Source organism: Doryrhamphus excisus, linkage group LG9 (genome assembly GCF_037039965.1).
Source record: "Doryrhamphus excisus strain RoL-2023G ecotype Guam linkage group LG9, RoL_Dexc_Guam_v1.1, whole genome shotgun sequence".
Taxonomy (NCBI): domain Eukaryota; kingdom Metazoa; phylum Chordata; class Actinopteri; order Syngnathiformes; family Syngnathidae; genus Doryrhamphus; species Doryrhamphus excisus.
This window is the reverse complement of record NC_136365.1, coordinates 9,305,547-9,328,876: the sequence shown is the minus strand read 5'-3', so window position 1 is coordinate 9,328,876 and position 23,330 is coordinate 9,305,547. Positions and strand designations below refer to the sequence as shown.

Sequence of the window (23,330 nt, the reverse complement as noted above, 5' to 3'; positions counted from 1 at the left end):
CTATTGGTAACCAATGATCTATAATATATGGTTGGTTGTCCAAAATATAATCTTCAGCCAGTTGCAATCAGTCTTATTATACTGCTTCTGCTGCCATCAGGTGGTCAGCGAGTGCTACTACAACTCAAACCCATACAGGCAGATATACATTTGAACACCATTCTCCAGGTTATGCAGCAGCTTTAAAACGAAAACAAACAATTACGTAATGTTCAAACAGCAGTTATGTTAAAGTGAGTTAAAGTGTTTTTCTTTTACCCTTTCCCTCCTTTATTTCACCCCCGCGTTTTTTCGCCAATTCTTTTTTCCTACCCCCATTTTTTCCTCTTCATTTCCCTTTTCCGCTCCTCTCTTGTTTGACTGCCACCCAACGACGAGAGAGAGTACTGCACAATGACGCACCGACTTTACGCAAGTGACGCAGCTTTAACGTAACCACGTAAAGCGTGCGTGCCCTCCCAGCTTCCAGGTCTGCACTCTTCACTGCACGGTCGTCCTCCACTCCAGCATCACTCACAGAAAACAGCAGCTATGGCTGAACCCCCAGCGCCGGATTCGACGGACGCTGCACGGCCAACCTCCCCGACCCCGGCCCCTTCTCCCTCGGCCAGCCTGTGCTCGGAGCCTGCATCCATGGCCCTGTCTCCCACCACGGACGACTCTCAGCGGCTACTCTTCTCCCACGACCTGGTCTCCGGGAGGTACAGAGGTTCTGTCAGGTTCGGCCTCGTACGGATGATCCACGGTGAGGAGGACTTCAATTCGGACTCGGACCTTGATGACGGCGGAGGGAGAGGTGGAGGTGGTGGAGGAGGGGGTGGCGGCGGTGGAGGAGACCATGGTGGAGGAAAAGTCCCGTGTGGTTCGGACACAGAGAGTGCAGTGGGCAGTCGGCCTCTCGGTCGTGGAGTTGTCCGTGTCCAGTGGTACCCTGATGGAGGCAAGCAGGACATCAGGGAGACAAAGGTACCACATTACTGCTTGTCTCTTGAGTGACACAAATTGTCCATTTTGCGGTGTTTTTGGGTGTCCATGTGGGTCGTGGACAACACTGCGTGGTGGATGTGTTGTCACTTGCTGCATCTTAATTCCTATGCTGTAATACTAGCGTAGCTGGCTAGCTGGCTAACATTGTAGCACACATGCTAACTACAGCGTATCAGCAGCTTCGCTAAAGCTAGACATTATTTACACTTTACTTGCATTTAATGTGTTAATAGTATATTAATAGTTTCCCAATAGGCGTTTTTTGGTATTATGCTAAGCCTTTGACAGGTGCATACCACCACTGAGCGGCTAGCTCATTCTAAAGTCAGGCTAGCAGGGCGTGCCACCATAGGTGATAACTTAAGCTATTTTTGTCAGCATTTTCAATAAATGGTGATGCACATTGAATGAGCAACCAAGGGAGGATGCTTAAAGTGTTTGCACTGAACCCTGACCCCTTTAACCCCTTTAAATCTCAATTATTTAATTTCATAATTTAAAGTTAAATGGCACAATTGTGTTGTGTTGGATTGTAAATACACCAGTCCGTGGTAATACTAATAAACCAATACTCTTTATAATGTAATGTATGGAAATGTTTTCTTTTTAGTTGTGTAAACATACTACCCCTTCAAGAGTTTAAATACACCCCAAAATCCAATTAACATTTGACCTATGTATTTCAGGTTGACGTAATTAAGGGACTGACTCATTTAAAGTTGAATTATTATATGATATTTTCACAGCTATTGCCATGAAATGGAAATGGACCCTAAACGCCTGGCTAAAAAGAAAACATAGAAGGATTCTTCTAAACTCATACGTTTCTTAACTCATACATTTGAGTTTTAGTGTTGAAAGGCTAAAAAGAAGAACATTCGTTGATGCTTCTGTGCTGTATGTCACAGAGCTTTCATGTATTGTCAAGCTTCCAGCCTTGTTTATTCAAAACAAAGATTGCTCTAGAAATATCAGTTTGACAGGATAGAACTAGAAGAAGTCCTTTAGAGTGACCACAAATGCTCCACAATAGCTTTGCAGTTAACACAACAACATGCTTGCCTGCTGCTCTGTATTAAGTATGATGATGCAGCATGATAATAAACACTCTTAAGTTGCTCCCTAAGTTGTGGTATTTTCACAAACTCTGTGCTTTTTTTAAACGTTTTCGCTGCCCGCAATCAGTAGGCAAATGTTCTGGACAGATTGATAAAATGAGCATTTTCACTGCAAAACAAGGAATTTAATCTCTGAGAAGCAGCAGTAACCATGAAATTATCGTTCAATTGAGGCGATTCTGAGGTGGCAGAGTAGCAGTTCCAGACAATTCAAAGTAACTTGCTGCTGTATAAGAATGAATGTCTCTATTGCGACCATTTGTTGTTATTGTTGTGAAAGGTTTCCTATTATTCAAAAGTGTTCTAACATTTAAATGTATCCCCAGAGGGGAAACAAATGTTTACCCCTTTTGAGACAAGAGAGTCTCAAGTTTTGTATTTTCATGACAATAAGGAGGTAAAATCTTCATTGTCGGCGATATGATACCATCTCTGACCTGCTCCTAGCTAGATGAGCTCGCCCCCTGTATGCACCCACCACTTCACGGAGGAAGTGAGGCATTAGGGCAGGGGTCTCAAACTCAATTTACTTGGGGGCCACTGGAGCTCAGGTCTGGGTGAGACTGGGCCGCATCAAGTTTTCAAAAAAAAAAAACCCAAAAAATGCATTTATTAAAAACAAAAAAAATGTAAAAACTTCGCTTTGGTTCCAATTTTCTACAAGAAAAGCTCTGATAAAACATTCCACTGTTCTCAAATATCTTACTTTTTATTTTTCTACACAAAATAAGATGAAAAATAAATAAACAAACCAAGAATAAAGAAAATCAATCAGTAATAAATAAATAAATATAATTATAATAATAAAACGGCAAATAATAAAAACTTAAGAAACCACATATAGTTGGTGGGTAGACAAATTATTTTTTTCAGATTAAAATGAACAAAGCATTATTAGAGCCCTGTAGACATGACAAAACACGACTATAGTCACATTTATACTCTTTTTATTTACAACATATTGCGCAACTGCAGGGTCTTGAGACACATGCTAACTCGCAAACTAGAGAGCTAGCGACCTAAACGGTAGCCTTCAAGTTATTTCCTTTAAACTTAAATAGCCAAAAACTTACCACTTCCACACGGATAGGGAGGATAACTATTAACAGTTATTTAACCTTTAACATGAACATTAATCAAACGTAATAATTTTTTCTGGGTACATGATACCATACAGCATCCATATCAAACTTGCGCGGGCCGCACTAGCATTAAACTTTCATATCAAGGCGGGGGCCTCAAACTAGTGTCCTGCGGGCCCCGCGTGTTTGAGACCCCTGCATTAGGTCTTCGTATTTTGCAAACGCTCCGTTTTAAAATCTGACAAAACAAAAGAAAGCAGCAGTTACAATAAAGGTGACTGATGTTCCGGCTCCAACCTACTCAACAGGAGTTATGGCTGCTCTCAGTTAAACACTGCTCCTAGCGTTTTGGCAGAGAATTACAAGCCGCATGATCAGCCCACGCACAGAACCAAGATGCCGTCAGAAGGGTCAGCGTAGTGACTATGCTCCAGTATAAGTATCGTATATGAAGCCTTAAGTTTGATCATTCGATTTGTCTTCAGTGAATAGGCTAACCTATCATGATGTTGCTGTTAAAATGTGACTGCAGTGTTAGCATTGTAGTACAAGCATCAAGACTAGATTTTGACCAACACCAATGTGGGGCGGCACGGCGGTCGTGTGGTTAGCGTGCAGACCTCACAGCTAGGAGACCAGGGTTCAATTCCACCCTCGGCCATCTCTGTGTGGAGTTTGCATGTTCTCCCCGTGCATGCGTGGGGTTTCTCCGGGTACTCCGGTTTCCTCCCACATTCCAAAAACATGCTAGGTTAATTGGCGACTCCAAATTGTCCATAGGTATGAATGTGAGTGTGAATGGTTGTTTGTCTATATGTACCCTGTGATTGGCTGGCGACCAGTCCAGGGTGTATCCCGCCTCTCGTCCATCCATTTTCCTATGCTGTTTGTTCTCACCAGCGTGGTGGGGGCATGCTGGAGCCTATCCCAGCTGACATTAGGGCTAGAGGCGGGGTCCACCCTGGACTGGTTGCCAGCCAATCACAGGGCACATATAAACAAACAACCATTCACACTCACATTCATACCTATGGACAATTTAGGACCATGAAGGTACCCTACTGTCATTTATATAGCATGAAAGTAGCACCATGTGTAGAAACCTGCTTGTGTGGAAGTCATCCCCTCCAAAACGTATAGAAATGGAATTGAAGCGTGAACAAGTGTGCTCAGTACCTTTCTCCACCATCTTCTGTCATGAAATCTTAATACGTGTCTCTAGAGGCAGCAGCTATTTGGGCTTACATCTCCATCTCTCCATGCCTCTTTGTTACCACGTTCGTAGTATGTGACCCACATCCGAATATTGAAGCTGAGGGCAAGAGGTGCATTGCAGCAGGTGGGGCGTGGTGTGATGAGGACATCTCAGAATGTTGTGTACAATCCTTCATGGTGTGCATGACACAGCAGCAGCAGGTCGGCTGTGTCGTCTTGTGTTTTAATGAAGGCACTGCTCCTTGAGAGCTGTAGTGGGGGGTGCGATGATGTAGTATCCACTCCCTGGACGATAGGGCTGAGTGGGGAGGATGGTGGATAGTGTTACGGCCCATTCATCATTGATTTTATTCTATTTTTAATTTGACTATTCCATGTTTTTTAACAACACATATTATACCCACGTATACATATAACATTCACTGCATCTTTTTCAAGCTTGTTCAAGCTTATTAGCTGTTTTTAATCCACCGAGATCAAGAGACTGTATGACTGACCAAAGGGCTCATTCCATTCATTCTGTTGTTCTATGGAACAAACCCGCCAAGGTGCTGATGTCAATGCACAGAGTGAACTCTCTTCTTGCCTGAAAACACACAAATGCACGTGGCAATAAATTGAGGTGACCAAAAATTATCCACTTCATTTGTTGTGTGATTAATTAAGTAATTTATCTCAGGCCGAATGCCCTCGAGACATTTTTGTTCTGAATGATTTAATTTTGTGAAATTATGTGACACTCCTAGTTTAGAGAATTAAAATTTTTCTGCTCATTATTTTTTTCCCCCAAAAATGTAACCCTCGTGAATCGCGACTACCTGTTTTTGGAAAAAAACGTTTTTAAGACATAAAATTCACCTCATGTTTTTCATGTCATTGAACTAAAAATTGGTGGCTTAAATTAAAAAGCGTAAATGGAAGCTAGCAAGGGTTAGTTTACTTTAGCATGCTCGTGTGGTTGTGTATGTGTGTGCGCTACTCTGTCTCGAGGAGTATCTTTTCACCACATTGTGTTTTATAGCTTTAATGTAAGGAATGTTTTACAATGCCCGATGATGACGTGCAGGCTCTGGGTGGGGGAAAATTACGAGAAGCACGTTTATTTTTGAACACAGCTCGTCAGCTAGCCGTAAATACACATAATACACACAAACAAATGGAACACACTTCACTTCAAATTTAGATTTCTTGAAATATAACACAAGAAATTGGACATTTCTGACCTAAAACTAAAATGAGCAATAACATGAAGTTATATTAAACTGTAAGCATGAACCAGGCTGCCAAAAACAATTACACCTCTACCGAGGTTGTCGGCCATGTTTTTTTCTTTACTTTTTGTTAGATTTCCTTCCTCCCAGTTTAGCCTAATGCAGCATTAGTTATGTGTAACTCTCACTCCAATGACAACTCAAAGCCTGCCATGTGCTGTTATCATTAGGAAGACACTTTATGGTAAATCAGATATGACCTTCCACTCCATCCTCCATCTCAACCCCCCACAGTGCTTACCCCTCCACCCGTTCCTCCATCAGCTTCCCAGTGATGATGACGTAATATGCTGCTGACTGGATGCTCATCCTGCCCAGAGATAATGGATCTCATTTGATATCTTCTCCTCTTGTGCTTCCATTCTTATCCGCAGTCTGGGCCCTCCCTATAAGGGAGACGGTGCTCTGCCCTCTCATACACTGATATACACCTTTTACCTCTCAGCTCTTCAATCTCCCCAGTGCTTCTTGATTTGGCACTCTGTCTTCCAACTGTCTGACCTGTGTGCTCTTCCACATTCTCATCTTTATTTTTTCCACCACTACACCCCTGTGCGCCTCATGTCGTATGCAACTTGTTTTTATGCGCTACTCCATACTTTCCTAATCGACTACTCCTTTCCTTACTCCCTTTGTACCGACGCAAAGGTGATGAAGATACTTCATGTAGACACTAGTGCTGTCGTTCCACTGTTTGTATCCTCGTGGCTAAGTGGCTCAGAGAGTTCTGTCAATCAATACAGCCTGTCCTGCTGCAGCTACAGGAAAGCTATCAGGGCGTCGGCAGGATCGATTATGTTCTCGCTTATTGTTATATCAACAATGGTTAGCTTTGACTTGCTATCGATGCATATTGCGATTGCGCTTCATGCACCTGGAGCCTTTATTGTTGCCAGTTTGGGAGTGATGTGCGACACCACTGATTTTTTTCCAATCTGATTCCGAGTAAAATTCAGGCTGGTATAAGCGATGCAGATCTGGTTCAGATACTTTATACAAATTCACCTAATGTGTTTGGTAACTTTTGAATAGTCATGTTTAAATTCATGTGCCCTGTGATTGGCTGGCGACCAGTCCAGGGTGTACCCCGCCTTTCGCCCGAAGACAGCTGGGATAGGCTCCAGCACCCCCGCGACCCTCGTGAGGAAAAGCGGTAGAAAATGAATGAATGAATGAATGTTTAAATTCATTATTACAAACATTACCTCATATGAACCTTAATGAACCACAGTTCCCCAGTGCCGGCAGCAGTCATGCAGCCCCAGTCCATGGCGTTGCAATAAGTCCGTACAGAATGTACTGTACATGTAAGGAGCCTGATGACCTTAATCAAGTTGTAAGGATGAATCTGCTCTTTCGCTGTCATAGACAGATCTTACAGAATCAGTGGGCGGACTTCACTCGGTGTGCGGACATGCTCGTGTGCATCAAAGATGTGTCCCAGTTCATGCTAATGTCACCAATGCTTCGTCTTGTTTAGTCTCCCAGCGAGCTTGTTAGCATAGCGCAGACAAGCAAGCGGGGGCGAACAGGCGTGGCCCCACTGAGCTGCAGTGCTCTGCAGTGCCTCCGCTTTGCCCTTTTCATCCAGTACCTGTCATAATTAGAGCGCACAGTAAAAGCAGATACAGCTCATCATCGACCCCTCACAATGAATCTTTTTTTATCTTGAGGGAGAAACAGACACTTGTCTTCTGTATCATACACACCACCACTCAACCAATCTTCTTTCACACAGTGAGCCATAGCAACAGTGGAAGTAATACTTAGTATTCAGCCCAGACAGAATAAAACAGCTTGTGTACCCATGAGATACACTGGTTATCTCAGAAACATACAATTAATTTGTGTATTTGTGATAATTTATAGGAACCATGCCACCCAGAATTCAGTATTTTGAGTGATGAGGTAACTAATCTTTTTTTTCCTCCAATCCTCCAACAGCTGAAACTTGAAGACAGATCCATCATGATTCGAGATATTGTTCGGCGGAATAATTCAACCGTAAGAGTACACTCACAGCATCTTTAGAACCCCCACAGTCAGATTAACCTTTTTGTTTGTTTCATTGCAGGACAACCAGTGCGGCATTGTCACCAACATTGACATTGAGTGTGCAGTGAAGCTTGTGGGGACAAACTGTGTCTTGTATCCTGTCAATAGCAAAGAGCTGCAACACATATGGGTAAGATTAAGATGTTTAATAGCCAAAACGATATGTTTAAAATCACAATGATAATTGATTAACTCTGTCCTCGCCAGTCTTTCATGTATGGTGACTACATAGCCTATGACTTCTGGCTGGGGAAAGTGTATGACCTGACCAATCACATCATACTCAAACTCTCCAATGGAGCCAGGTAGATTTTTTTTTTGTGTGCTAATTTCTGTGTTGGGCGGCACGGTGGTCTAGTGGTTAGCGCGCAGACCTCACAGCTAGGAGACCAGGGTTCAATTCCACCCTCGGCCATCTCTGTGTGGAGTTTGCATGTTCTCCCCGTGCTTGCGTGGGTTTTCTCCGGGTACTCCAGTTTCCTCCCACATTCTAAAAACATGCTAGGTTAATTGGCGACTCCAAATTGTCCATAGGTATGAATGTGAGTGTGAATGGTTGTTTGTCCATATGTGCCCTGTGATTGGCTGGCGACCAGTCCGGGGTGTACCCTGCCTCACGCCCGAAGACAGCTGGGATAGGCTCCAGCACCCCCGCGACCCTCGTGAGGAAAAGCGGTAGAAAATGAATGAATGAATGAATGAATGAATTTTTGTGTTGTTATGTGGATGGGTGTTCAGTGAAAGCTCTCTCACCTTCCAGGTGTTCCATGAGTGTGGAGGATGGCGCTAAGCTGTATGACGTCAGTCCTCACATCAGTGATTCGGTACGTGAAGTTAATGTTTGTGAAACATTGCTCGGCATTGCTCATTCCTTGTTATTTTTTGCAGGGTCTATTCTTTGACGAGGCATATGGCTTCTATCCGGGCCAGGTCTTGATGGGTCCTGCTAAAGTCTTCTCTAATGTCCAGTGGCTGTCTGGTGTCAAACCTGTCCTCAGCAGGAAGTGCAAGTTTAGGGCGGTAGTGGAAGAGGTACAGTGATTGTATGGTTACAGGCAATTGTAGATCCTGTACATAAAAAAAAAAAAAAACACACACGCATCCACATGTTTGCCATCAAGTTTGTCCACTTGCATTTCAGATTCTGGTGTTTTTGTTGGGAATTTGCTCAGGTAAAGGTGGTGGAGCTGAAGGTGACGTGGATCACGAAAAGCTACTCCCCAAAAGGCTCAGACAGCATCTATCCTCCACCCGGCACTGTCACGCAGGAGAATCTCTGCAGGTCTACATCCTTTTTTAACATCCTTGTAATAACCCAAATCTTGTGACGCATCAGAGTCGATTCAGTCGTTTTCTTAGGTGTAAATGAAAATCAAACTTAGGTAAGATAAGATAAGATATGACTTTATTCGTCCCTCAGTGGGGAAATTTGTATTGCACAGCAACAAGAGTACAGAAACTACAAAATACACAATATAGAAAAATAAACAACCCAAGTATTAACAAAATCAACAGTTTTTCCCAGAGTTATATACAATACAGTATGCAGATAATATGAAACGAGATGAGATATATGACCAGTCTTTACACTGAGATCTTGCTAGTGAGTTAATATGGGGCATTATGGGAATACTTCACTTAGAACTTAGTATATTGCATTCAGAGCCTTAATATTTCACGTGGAGGCTATTGCACAGTGAATGGAGTCAGGAGTAACTATACTGTAAAAAGTGTAAAATACAAAGTATGGGTGTATAGGTGTTGTACTGTTTGTAATGTTTTGCTCCTCACTGGCTTTTAGGGTAAGGCGTCTAGGCTACTACGACCACACACAGAGGGTGCTTGGCGAGAGGGCACTTTACGTGTTCCCTGCCAAAGGGGACACCACACGCATTACATTTGAAGGACCTGAAGGGACCCACGTCCTGCCGGAAGACCCTGTTGTCAGAAAGGTCTAGATTACAAGAGTAATCCTTTCTTGCTTATTCACTAGCTCTTATGAGTCCACATATTATTGCATTTCACACTTTGTGTGTGTGTGTGTTTTGCAGTTGAAAAGAATTTTCAAGAAGGATTCAGGGAAGAAGACTGAAAATGTCGACGTACAAGGTGGCAAATAATTATTCTGTCTGACAAACACACATGTGCTTTCCCATTATTATTCCTCTACACACATATATACACACAAACGAAAAAGTCCTTATTCATTTGTCATGGTCAGAAAATGGAGCATTTTTTTCATATCTCTTTCCTCCAAATATCTGTGAACTGAACGTCTTGATGCAGTGTCAGAGAGTTTTAAGTTCCTCTGAGAGCGTGTCTGTCTGACACACTCCACAAATGAGGCTCTGAGCTGTGGGAATAGACTGTCGAGAAATGGCGCTGAAATGCAAGCACATTATAGCTGACACAGACATTTGTCTGCATGATCCAGGAAAGTAGATGACAATGTTATTCTTCTCTCACAGAACTGACTCTAAAACACCATTGGGTCACAGACTTGTCATTAGAATTGTTTTAATGAGGATTGTTTTAATGAGGATTGTTCTTATAAGTCATCTTTTTACTTAACGTGATTATTATGTGACCGTAGGCGAGCACAAACCAGAACAAGCAGACTCCTCTCATCACAACAGTAACGGCCCTGTGGGACCCAACCAGAACCCCCCTGACTCCCAAAATACAAACGACACCCCTGCAGAACACGGAGAACAGGACGCTGACGACGAGGCAGCAGAAGACACTGACGATACCAGGTCTGACATTTCGCCTATATTCAAACACACTCATTTTAACATTTTTGGTGAATGTTTAAAAACTCTATCCACAACAATAATACAACACTGTAAGCATTTGAAGTACTGACTAACTCACATGAGGTTGTACGTTACACTGTGAAGACAAGATTCCAAAATGTATGGAAAATATGTTTTTGGACTTGCAGGAGCCTGGCCTCATTAATTGTCCTTTTGATGACCCATTTAAGTATGCAGCTGGAATAGAGAGAACGACATATAGGTCACTATAACGCACAGTTTATATGAAATTTATCACTGTGCATTAATGTACATTTCAGGGGACGCACCCTGAGTCTACATTTATTAAACCCATCACAGAATAATTGTTCTTTTTCTCCCTGTCCTTAACCGGGCTGCAGCTCTCTGACTTCATCTGCCAGCTCCACGGCCTCCTCTCAAAGTGGTGGCCTTGGAACCAACCGCAAGAAAAGCATCCCACTGTCCATCCGCAATCTAAAGAGGAAGCACAAGAAAAAGAGGACCAAGTTCTCCCGCGAGTACAAACCAGGAGACTGGTGAGACATTTTCCTTTGACATTTGTGTCTTTACTGTACAACAGAGCACAGTCATTTTTTTATTTAAGTGAAAATTGAAGACACATTTTGACATCTTTGCATTTTTATTTGACTTACTCATAGCATTTTTACATATTTACAGTGTGATTATTATTATTTCCTTAATATGGTGGAACCTTCGTTAACGTCAATTTGTTTCAGATTAACCAAACAAATGTTACAATTATATATAATATAATGTATAATTAAAATAATATCTACAATAATTCTCATATACATTAAATATGAAAACAGGAAGGTGTGGTGGTTGAGCTCACTGAGACATTGTGTACAGTGCATCTGGAAAGTATTCACAGCGCTTCACTTTTTCTACATTTTGTCATGTTACAGCCTCATTCCAAACTGAATTAAATTAATCTCTTACCTCAAAATTCTACACAAAATACTCCATTATGACAATGTGAAAAAAGGTATTTTTGACATGTTTTGAATTTATTAAAAATAGAAAACAAGAAAATCACATTTACATAAGTATTCACAGCCTTTGCTTAATACTTTGTTGATCCACCTTTGGCAGCAATTACAGCCTCAAGTCTTTTTGAATATGATCCCACAAGTTTAGCACACCTATCTTTAGGCAGTTTTGCCCATTCTTCTTTGCAATAAGTCTCAAGCTCCATCAGGTTGGATGGGAGACGTCTGTGCACAGCCATTTTCAGATCTCTCCAGAGATGTTCGATCGGATTCAAGTCTGGACTCTGGCTGGGCCACTCCAGGACATTCACGGAGTGGTTCTGAAGCCAATCTTTTGAGATCTTGGCTGTGTGCTAATGTCTACTGTCTATAGGGTCAAGGTACATGACCAGTCTACTGAGGTCAAGAGCGCTCTGGAGCAGGTTTTCATCCAGGATATCTCTATATATTGCTGCATTCATTTTCCTTCTATCCTGACTAGTCTGCCAGTTCCTGCTGCTGAAAAACATCCCCACAGCATGATGCTGCCACCACCATGCTTCACTGTAGGGATGGTATTGGCCTGGTGATGAGCAGTGCCTGGTTTCCTCCAAACATGGCACCTGGCATTCACACCAAAGAGTTCAATCTTTGTCTCATCAGACCAGAGAATTTTGTTTCTCATGGTCTGAGAGTCATTCAGGTGCTTTTTGGCAAATTCCAGATGGGCTGCCATGTTCCTTTTACTAAGGAGTGGCTTTCGTCTGGCCACTCTACCATACAGGCCTGATTGGTGGATTGCTGCAGAGATGGTTGTCCTTCTGGAAGGCTCTCCTCTCTCCACAGAGGAACGCTGGAGCTCTGACAGAGTGACCATCGGGGCCTTGGTCACCTCCCTGACTAAGGCCCTTCTTCCCCGATCGCTCAGTTTAGAAGGCCGGCCAGCTCTAGGAAGAGTCCTGGTGGTTCCAAACGTCTTCCATTTACGAATAATGGAGGCCACTGTGCTCATTGGGACCTTCAAAGCAGCAGAATTTTTTCTGTATCCTTCCCCAGATTTGTGCCTCAAGACAATCCTGTCTCGCAGGTCTACAGACAGTTCTTTTGACTTCATGCTTGGTGTTTGTGCTCTGACATGCACAGTCAACTGTGGGACCTTATATAGACAGTTATTATATTTCCAAATCATGTCCAATCAACTGAATTTACTGCAGGTGGACTCCAATTAAGCTGTAGAAAGATCTCAAGGATGATCAGAGGAAAAAAGATGCACCTGAGCTCAATTTTGAGCTTCATGGCAAAGGCTGTGAATACTTATGTAAATGTGATTTTTTTGTTTTCTATTTTTAATAAATTCAAAACATGTCAAAAAAACTTTTTTCACATTGTCATAATGGAGTATTTTGTGTAGAATTTTGAGGTAAGAGATTAATTTAATTCAGTTTGGAATGAGGCTGTAACATGACAAAATGTAGAAAAAGTGAAGCGCTGTGAATACTTTCTGGATGCACTGTAGGTAAAAATAGCCTTAAATGTTAATTTACACACAGCTAGGAGACCCGAGTTCAATCCCACACTCTGCCATCTCTGTGTGGAGTTTACATGTTCTCCCCGTGCATGCGTGGGTTTTCTCCGGGTACTCCGGTTTCCTCCCACATTCCAAAAACATGCTAGGTTAATTGGCGACTCCAAATTGTCCATAGGTATGAATGTGAGTGTGGATGGTTGTTTGTCTATATGTGCCCTGTGATTGGCTGGCCACCAGTCCAGGGTGTACCCCGACAGCTGGGATAGGCTCCAGCACCCCTGCGACCCTTGTGAGGATAAGTGGTAGAGAATGAATGAATGAATGTTCATTTAGCCATTTCACTCGTCATCTATTTGCATTTTTAATTGTTTTATGTATGTCAAAAAGTTTTTTTGCTGATGACATCATAGACAGGTGACATAACTTCTAGCTAAAAGGAGGACGTTTTGTGATTAAAAAATCCATTAAAAACATGGATGGACTCACGTAGTGTGCTAACAACACAACAAGACGAATGCCATATTGTACGCTCACTGGAGAATGCATGCAAACTGAGGCAAAATTGTGGCAAAAAACACGCTGGGGCAGACGTTAACAAAGGTTCCATTTGTAACCGCAATACCTGTACTAATAGTAAAATTGGTTGAAACACTAATTTCAGTGGTTTTGTGTGTAGTGTGGCTGTGGAAGTTGTATCCACCAAAACCACAGCTGATGTGATGTGGAAGGATGGGCATGTTGAGAAGGGGATCAGATCAAATGACCTCATCCCCATCCAGCACCTTGACAGCCACGAGTTTTGTCCTGGTGACTTTGTTGTAGACAAACGACGTAAGTATTTAGACATTTCTGTATTTCACTTCTGTGTTCATCATATTTTGATCCTCAAGGTGCGTTTGTGTTTCTCACAATAGCCCAAGCCCTGCAGGACCCAGGAGTATACGGCGTGATCCAATCTGGTGATCACAGGGGCAGAACGTGCGTTGTCAGATGGATCAAACTGAATCCCACCAGTGATGATGTGGAGGTCAGCCAAGAAATAAATACTCCTATTATTTTGGTTCGTATGCAGTAAATGGAACATGTTGAGTTTTCATTGCTTCCAGGTTATCGGTGTGGAGGAAGACGTCAGCGTGTACGACATAGCTGATCACCCTGATTTCCATTTCCGCACCACTGACATTGTCATAAGAATATGGAACTCAGACGGAGAGAATGAATGTGAAAATGAGGTAAATTTATGCATTTGCATGTGTTGTTAAGGGAGCTTCTTTGTCTGCAATGACAATGGCTATAATGACAGAATGTATGTAGGCATTCAAAATAAATAATGGCCCAGGACATGTGCATTATTGTTTAGTCTTAAGACCATACATAGAAGAGATGATATGCAATGATTGCATATGCAATATGCAATGATTCATTTGCATATAATTGCTTTGTGTGACTGGTTGTTTGTCTTCTGCTTTCTCAGACATCGGTAGGCCAAGTTTCCAGGGTGGACATAAGCAGCAAAGTGGAAGTGGTTTGGGCAGACAATTCTATGACCATTGTCCTCCCACAGGTACACTTGCACTCTAAATGACAAAAAACTGAAGAATAATAATAGTAATAACACCACCATTTTATACAATCATATACATTTTGCACTGTTGGATCTTCTGGAGGTTGTACGTAGAGTTTAAAATGCCGAAAAGAAGAAATGGGATTGAGACAAAAAAAGACTTTGAGAAAGGCTGTTTGTCAGCTGATCAAAAAAGATCATAGCTAAAGAAAAATAAACGTCCTCCTGAGAGCCAGCCATTACCACACAAAGAAATGTTTCTTGGGACAGAAATGTGAATGTAGAAACTACCAACTAACTACTGATTACTTCGCTATCAGTTGAAGTCCATCATTGTCATGCTTTTTGTAAATCCAACACAGCATCTCTATGGTGTGGAGTCAGAGATCGAGGAGACAGACTACGACTCTGTGGAGGAGACCAGCAGTGGCCTGTCCACTGAGGAATGGGAGGATGAGAGTGACAGCTGGGAAACTGACAACGGCCTCACCACAGAAGATGACAGCCACATCAACAATATGGACGTCACAGAGACGGCGACTCCCGTGCCCACCGGCTCCTCTGTGTTCATCATTCCCCCTCAAGAGGGCAGCAAAGTCACCAGTCCCACAAAAACAGTCGAGGGCGAAGCATCGGTAGCTGTGGCTAGTGCTACTTCTGCAGGAGGTGGGGGGTTTACTACTATATTGCATTGAAGTGTACCCCTTGGTAGAAACATGCCTTGATGTTTCTCTAACAATAGGTTCAAAATGTATCTTCTTAGGAAGCACTCCAGCAGGAGCCATCAACGGAGCAGAGAAGCCGAGCAAAGACTGTGCTTCTCGAGGCTTCAGGGAGTTAAAGGAGGCCTTGAAGATTCTGGAGAGCTTAAAGAACATGACCGTGGAGCAACTTTGGACCGGCGTCTCTCCGACCTCGCCTACCTTAACTGAACCGGCTTCTGCAGCCAATGTTGTGAGTTCGGCGCTGCCGTCAACCCCTGAGAAGCCTACCAAGGAGAAGCGCTTTCTGGATGATATCAAAAAGCTACAGGAGAACCTGAGAAAGACGCTGGATAATGTGGCCATTGTAGAGGAGGAGAAGATGGAGGCGGTGGTGGAGGCAGGTGGGGGTGCAGGCGCAGGGATGGAGGTATGCTCGATGAATTGTGTGTAAATGGTCGGATCATGTTTCTTGTGGGGACTTCATTTTGTAAATGAATGGAGTGTACTACTTGCTAAAACCAACAGAGTCGCTGTTGATTTTCAGATAATTTGCCATTTCAAGGACAACATGGTCACATTCATGAAAACCTCCTCTACGGTGCAACACCTCCAAACACAAATATTCTGCTCACCAAAACACTGGCATAGAAACAGAAACAGGAACTATGTTGCCCTTCGCTAATTAACAACCGATCACTGGTTTGTGGTTGACTATAACAATATTAGTCAAAATATTGAACTACAAGTTATACAGTATGTAGTATTTTGGATACTAGATGTCAGTAACAGCACAAAACACTGATGACACATGACCACACAGCATTGAGTCAGCCGAGGTAAATAGGAATGAAATGATGTTCAATTCCACCCTCGGCCATCTCTGTGGAGTTTGCATGTTCTCCCCGTGCATTCATGGGTTTTCTCCGGGTACTCCGGTTTCTTCCCACATTCCAAAAACATGCTAGGTTAATTGGTGACTCCAAATTGTCCATAGGTATGAATGTGAGTGTGAATGGTTGTTTGTCTGTATGTGCCCTGTGATTGGCTGGCGACCAGTCCAGGGTGTACCCCGCCTCTCGCCCCAAGACAGCTGGGATAGGCTCCAGCACCCCCGCGACCCTCGTGAGGAAAAAGCGGTAGAAAATGAATGAATGATATTATCCTCCCATTCCATGCGGAAGTGGTAAATTTTTGGCTTCTTATTTTGTCATTTATCAACCCCTTCATAGGTAAAGGGGTGAATATATTCTCTTATACTTATATACTCTTGTATATATTTTCCATTCATTAATATTGAATCCTACATTGTGGAAATTGCCAACTCCCTGCTGGTTCCTCACTGTTCAGGTTGAGAAAGCTGCTGAGGAGAAGTCTCACCCGGAGCCTCAGACCCCGGTGGGTGGACAAGAGTGGCCCAGTGATTTTCTGAGTGACACACCTGTACTGTGTCAACAGAGTGGCGGCAAACCTGGCGTCACCTTTACCAGTGCCAAGGGCGAAGTGTTCTCTGTCCTGGATTGGGCACCAGGTGAGAAATCATACCCCCTCTGTCCTCTTGTCAAAATAGTCCTTTGTTTTTTTTTAGGCTTGATCTGAATGACAATTCCGTCGACAAAACCAAATAAGACGTTCTAAATGCACTAATATCCATCCTATTCTTTAAATGATCTGCTCAGTGTTAGAAATCTTGAACTTGAGCTTAAGTTGCAAAGAAAAATCAATCTCTTTGGCAGTTGTTGCAATTCCTCTCTCTCTCTCTCTCTTTCTACTGCAGACACACATTCCTTTCACAAAATAGAATTTCAGCCAGCTGAAGCTAAGAAGTTCTTCAGTACTGTCAGGAAGGAGATGGCTCTGCTGGCAACGTCACTGCCAGAGGGCATCATGGTCAAGACCTTTGAGGATCGCATGGTGGGTTCACAGTCATCATGGCATATCACCTCCAGATCCTCCTGTGTATTGTCTGAATGCTGGCTGCCCACCTTTCACAGCCAGTGCATTTTAATGCTGCCGTGTGTTGTTGGTATACATGGTGTTGGCATACATTTGTTGGAAAATGTGGTCACAACACATAGGTATCACCACCAGTATTCTTTAGAGTCATGACATTGTGTAAATGTTGCCTTAAGTCCTTTGTATTATTCTCTCACACAGGACCTGTTGTCAGCTCTGATCAAGGGGCCAACTCGCACTCCGTACGAGGATGGCTTGTTCCTTTTTGACATCCAGCTGCCTAACATTTATCCTGCAGTACCGCCTCTTTTTCGCTACCTGTCTCAGTGCAGTGGGCGCCTCAATCCCAACCTCTATGACAACGGCAAGGTCTGCGTCAGTCTGTTGGGCACTTGGATTGGCAAGGTGAGACTGGCTAGCTCCATTAAATTTGATTACAGAGGGACCTTCAAAATAAAATTTGGAGTTCAAACCATAATTTTGCATGTTCTCCCCGTGCATGTGTGGGTTTTCTCCGGGTACTCCGGTTTCCTCCCACATTCCAAAAACATGCTAGGTTAATTGGAGACTCCAAATTGTCCATAGGTATGAATGTGAGTGTGAATGGTTGTTTGTCTATATGTGCCCTGTGATTGGCTGGCGACCAGTCCAGGGTGTACCCCGCCTCTCGCCCAAAGACAGCTGGGATAGGCTCCAGCACCCCCGCGACCCTCGTGAGGAAAAAGCGGTAGAAAATGAATGAATGAAACCATAATTTCAATCTAATTGAAGCACCCGTGTCTCTCCCTGTGTTACTGAATATCATCTAGTTTGTGTGTTGTTTGTTTCAATATTTAATACTAATTTATTGATATCAAACCATGTTTTTATCTTTTTTTTTATCTTAACACCTGTGTTATATCTTCCCCACAATAAAATCAACTAACATCATCCGCAAACAGAATACATTTGAGCAGTTAAGATAGACAAACAAAATTATGAATATACAAAATAAACTATTTTGGTTCAAGGACCGACCCCTGAGGTACTCCACTTATGATGGTGATACTATGTCTCCTATCTCGCCAGCTGAGTTTGAGAAGCTCACCAATGGGTCAAAGAATATTTGCTTGAACCCTGATATCTGTAGCATAAAACCCTGATTGTAGCATCCCGATATGCAAGCAATGATGGCAAAGTGTGATGGTACTTTATCTGGTGTCTCTGAAGGGTGTACAGGTTTACTTGATTTTGCTTTCATAATACAGTTATTTATTAAACACGTATTTCACTACTTAAAACATTGCCAGTGAAGTTAGTTTTTATGTTGGGAACATAAAATGAATTTATTTTTTCTTTCCTAAAGTTTCTGAAATTAGAACAACTTGGAAATGAATCAGTGCCACATTTGACTTTGGGTGTTCTAATGTGATGATTTAGTGGAAGCTGCATTCTTCATCATGTCCTCCTTGTCTTGGTCTTATTAACAGGGCACTGAGAGATGGACCAGCAAGTCCAGTCTGCTCCAAGTCCTCATCTCCATACAAGGTTAATATACACACACGCGCGTGCAATTTAGAAATCTGCATTTATGAGCATCATGTTCAAGGTGTGTGTTCTCTGCAGGTCTGATCCTGGTCAACGAACCCTACTACAACGAGGCTGGCTTCGACAGCGACCGTGGCCTCCAGGAAGGTTATGAAAACAGCAGGTGCTACAATGAGATGGCCCTGATCAAAATGGTCCAGTCCATGACCCAGCTCCTCCAGAGCCCAGTGGAGGTTTTCAAACAGGAGATCCAGGAACATTTTCTTTCAAATGGCTGGCGGCTAGTCCACCGGCTGGAGGCGTGGCTCGAGCTGCACGACACCTCCGAGAGGAGTCACGCCGCATCCTCTCGGGGTCACTACGCCAAGGCTTCTTCTGTGGAGCTTCTAGATGAGCAGGCACCTGTAGTGATGGCCCATAGCAGCCCCAGGAATCCTGGGATGGAGGGCAGTATTATGGAGGAGGAGCTGGAGGATTCAGGACTGAGCCCCTCCACTATCGCTGCCTCTCAGCAGGAGATGAGCCACGTCTCAGACTGTGACAGCACCCAGGGGTGCACATCTATAGGCGGGGGTAGCAAGAGTGGCACTTTTGTTGTTCGCGCTGGTGTGATGGAATCTGTTTCCGCTGGCGGCGATGGAGTGCTCGGCTCCATGGGAACCCAGCCGGTGGTGCGACCAAAGAAACGGAGAAAGAGTTACCGCAGTTTCCTCCCCGAGGGCAGCGGCTACCCGGACATCGGCTTCCCACTTTTCCCGCTCTCTAAGGGCTTTGTGAAGAGCGTCCGAGGCGTGCTGCTGCAGTATCGAGCTGCGCTGGCTGCCGCCGCCATCCCTGATTGCACTGAGGACAAGTAAGTGCCTCCTCCTCCTCGCCGCCTCCTCTTCTCCTCTTCCGCCTGCCTTATCATTGCAGAGGATCTTTTACCAATGGAGCCCTCTTGATTCTTCATGGCTCCGCCTTTCTTCTTTAAAAGCACCTTTCCTCAGGAGAGCGGGCCGCTCCTGGCTGTGGTGGTGTGACCTGATCTCCTGTCTTTGTTCTCCTCCAGTGCCGCTACAGACATGTGTGACACAAAGAAAAGGACCTGATCTGCAAACCTGCATACGACAAAGCCTCATCTGCAGTATAGTCAGGTAATCACACAGTCGGTGGAATAAAAACAGTGCCATGAATCCTGATCCACCTCATGATGATGCGTTAAGGGCACTGGGTTCCTCTTTATAAAGGCCGCTTCTGCTGCCACTTTGTAGCACTACAGACATCCTCCTGTGCTTATCTGGGAGAGCCGACTCCATCTGAGCACATCAAGCAGGACTCTCCTTTTTTTTAACGGAAATCACTACTTGTATGCTTTTTGCCAAATGTCAATATGTCAAACACACAGAAAATGTACTGAATGTTACGAAACTGCCAACTGCTTCTCCACTACTTTTGCACTTGCTGAAGCACGCAGCAAATTCAGTGTGCATAGGTTTGCAACACTTTTTGCTATCAACCTTAATTAAGACACAAAAAACAACCTGCCCATTTCATTATCTCATTGATATGTTGCCTTACTTGAGAAACAATATCTTGTACAGAGCTGCTTGTTAAAAATAACACTGCACCTTGTTGCCAGTGTAGCTTTTGTATGTGTGCCCCTTCAAACTGCATGAATGACATCAAACATGTGAAATTATTAACTATTGCTCTTTCCTGCCCCACGGATGAGTGGTAGACAAATATTTAAAGAAAAAAAAAGATACATTACAGTCCTTTGGAGATAAAGAGATCATTTCAAGACTGATCTGGGTTTTATTCTACTGGGTGATGCTGTAAAGTACTGTGAAAGACAAAAAAGTGAAACTTGTGCTTCCTCGGGAGTCTTTTGTTTACATACTTAAAAAAAACAAACAAAAAACAAAACGGTAACTGCATTCCATCACACATTGTTTTTGGTGACTTAAGCCAATGCTGTGCTTGTAACATAGGCTGTCTGTGTGTTGTTTGGACTTGAGGAGGATCAAAAAACTTAAGTTTTAAATGAATGATGATAATGGTGGTGGTGTTTTGTCTTCCACATGCACACACATACACATGTAACTCTTAAACCAGATAAGGCAATCAGGCTGCTGGATTTTGAAGTCATTATTTCGGCTGCCTTTTAATGTGACAGAGGAAGCAGCGCAAGGTATCAAAGGAAGAACATGTTGCAATTGTACAATGTTCTGTGTATGTATATTATTTTCTCTCCCCCCCATCCCTGCATACAGCCAAAGCATGTAACATGTTGCTTTAATTTAAGCCTTTAATTTAAGAACGGGCAAGACTTGACTGTCGACATCTCCACAGTGGCTTGGTATATACATATATATACATATATATGAAGACGTTATGATTTCTAGACTGATTACCTCTGTGCAGATGTCATGAATATATTGGAAGTCTAGAAATCCATACAGTAGATGATTATATTTAACACTCACTTGACTTCTAAGATGTGTGGATGCCCGGGGCACATGTGCACAAAATATGACTGATTTTTGTTTTTCTAAAATTGCTTTTGTTGTGTTGAGACACATGTATTATAACGTATTATTAAACTTTGCAAGCAGTACTATAGTGACCTTGTAGCTTTTGTTTTATTTGGATCCTTGTTGTATTGCAATAATACATTTTTATTTTAAAAAAAAACTGAAATGTCGGCCATCTCTGTGTGGAGTTTGCATGTTCTCCCCGTGCATGCGTGGGTTTTCTCCGGGTACTCCGGTTTCCTCCCACATTCCAAAAACATGCTAGGTTAATTGGCGACTCCAAATTGTCCATAGGTATGAATGTGAGTGTGAATGGTTGTTTGTCTATATGTGCCCTGTGATTGGCTGGCGACCAGTCCAGGGTGTACCCCACCTCTCGCCCAAAGACAGCTGGGATAGGCTCCAGCACCCCCCGCAACCCTTGTGAGGAAAAAGCGGTAGAAAATGAATGAATGAAAAACTGAAATGACTATATTGAAAAAAAATATTGTCACCCTTAAAACTGCCAGTCATGGGGGGGAGACAGGTGATATGCCTGTTGACATTTGTTTGCTAGGACCCTGAGGCAAAAGCACTGATATACAAGGAATGGGAGATACAGTGTTCCCTCACTTATTCGTCAATTTTTTTTAGTGCTTCTGTTTCTTTAAATTACGGCTATCAACGCTGGTTCCAGGCCGATTGTCTCTCTCTTTCTTTCTCTCTGCCCCCCCCACCCCCCCGCCTGCCATGTGTTTGCGCTCCATTGTTTTCTGCGTCCTGATTGGCTGTAGACCATTGTCAATCAACCTCTTTCGCGCTTCGCCCTACCATGTCTCCCACAGGTCATCTCGAGCTTGCTTGATTGCTAGCTTGTTAAGGAATCTTCAGTTCGAAGGAGGCGGTCGGCGACAGGAGTACTGCAGAACTATATGTAATAAGGATACGAAATGATACAGTACATGCGTGAGTGACTTAATAATTTATTGTGTTTGACTTGGAGGTTGATGATTAAAATTCAAACGGAGGTTTGAACTTTTTTGAGAGTGTTAAACAAGAACGTCATTGCCCTTGTCTGAATTATAATGACTTTGGCTACTTCGCGGATTTCACTTATTGCGGGCTATTTGGGAACTTAGCCCACTGATAAATAGCTAACACTGTACTGCAAATGTTGGTATTGAACTGCTACCAGCCAAATACAAGGGCATGTGAGTTGCTGATACAGATATTTATTTATTTATTCATTCATTTTCTACCGCTTTTCCTCACGAGGGTCGCGGGGGTGCTGGAGCCTATCCCAGCTGTCTTCGGGCGTGAGGCAGGGTACACCCTGGACTGGTCGCCAGCCAATCACAGGGCACATATAGACAAACAACCATTCACACTCACATTCATACCTATGGACAATTTGGAGTCTCCAATTAACCTAGCATGTTTTTGGAATGTGGGAGGAAACCGGAGTACCCGGAGAAAACCCACGCATGCACGGGGAGAACATGCAAACTCCACACAGAGATGGCCAAGGGTGGAATTGAACCCTGGTCTCCTAGCTGTGAGGTCTGCGCGCTAACCAGTAGACCGCCGTATACAGATATTTTTTATTCAATAATTTTATATTACATATAATTTGTTGGTCACCTAGCTTTTTAGCTAGGTAGCTTGCTACTTGCTCAGGTTAGCACACTGGAAAACAATTTGAGGAAGATTCTGCAAAAAAAAAAAAAAAAACGGCCAACCATTCTGGAACAAATGAGCAGTCTTTATTTTTAACACAACACTTACCTCCAAAGGAGTAGTCTGCCCAATGGGTGTTACAAGTGCTCCAACCATTTTTCTTTCATCACCAAAAAGTGTATATTTGTATGTATATGTCTCACATTGCACTGCAGCAGCATGCTTTGTTTTGCTTTTGTGGTATTTTCGGGCAAAAAAACAACTCCCTGTCAGTTTTTTTTCCACAACTAAAATACAGTTTTTGTGAAATAGCTATAATTAGCGCAGAGTAATAAAACATTGTAAACTGCTGTGGCTGCATGCAACAGCTTTATTGGTCAGCATCCAG

The 23,330-nt window shown here is 43.1% G+C and overlaps 1 protein-coding gene across 4 annotated transcripts; it reads left to right on the top strand.

The window, feature by feature from the left end:
• Positions 1–443: 443 nt before the first annotated feature.
• Positions 444–21,378, top strand: ube2o (ubiquitin-conjugating enzyme E2O). Of its 4 annotated transcripts, XM_058070178.2 has the most exons (24): positions 444–966; positions 7,618–7,677; positions 7,748–7,858; positions 7,936–8,033; positions 8,489–8,552; positions 8,617–8,760; positions 8,901–9,010; positions 9,530–9,680; positions 9,780–9,837; positions 10,322–10,484; positions 10,886–11,041; positions 13,684–13,853; positions 13,937–14,049; positions 14,129–14,254; positions 14,497–14,586; positions 14,949–15,252; positions 15,350–15,717; positions 16,638–16,685; positions 16,746–16,818; positions 17,065–17,201; positions 17,445–17,648; positions 18,713–18,770; positions 18,849–19,623; positions 19,822–21,378. In XM_058070178.2, the coding sequence occupies exons 1-24, from the start codon at positions 532–534 to the stop codon at positions 19,859–19,861; spliced, it is 4,056 nt and encodes a 1,351-aa protein (XP_057926161.2). In that variant the 5' UTR covers positions 444–531; the 3' UTR covers positions 19,862–21,378. The 4 variants fall into 4 exon arrangements, with proteins under 4 accessions (XP_057926161.2, XP_057926153.2, XP_057926144.2 ...); XM_058070170.2 differs by having other exon boundaries at positions 13,699–13,853; positions 16,638–16,818; XM_058070161.2 differs by having other exon boundaries at positions 16,638–16,818.
• The last annotated feature ends 1,952 nt before the right edge of the window (positions 21,379–23,330 follow it).

What these genes read in the sequence shown, in the direction of transcription:
- ube2o (XM_058070161.2), top strand. Translation starts at nt 532, where the DNA reads ATGGCTGAACCCCCAGCGCCGGATTCGACGGACGCTGCACGGCCAACC. An exon ending in AAGAGCTGCAACACATATGG is followed by an intron (nt 7,859 to 7,935) that starts GTAAGATTAAGA and finishes TGTCCTCGCCAG; the next exon opens with TCTTTCATGTATGGTGACTA. An exon ending in AGACCTTTGAGGATCGCATG is followed by an intron (nt 17,202 to 17,444) that starts GTGGGTTCACAG and finishes TCTCTCACACAG; the next exon opens with GACCTGTTGTCAGCTCTGAT.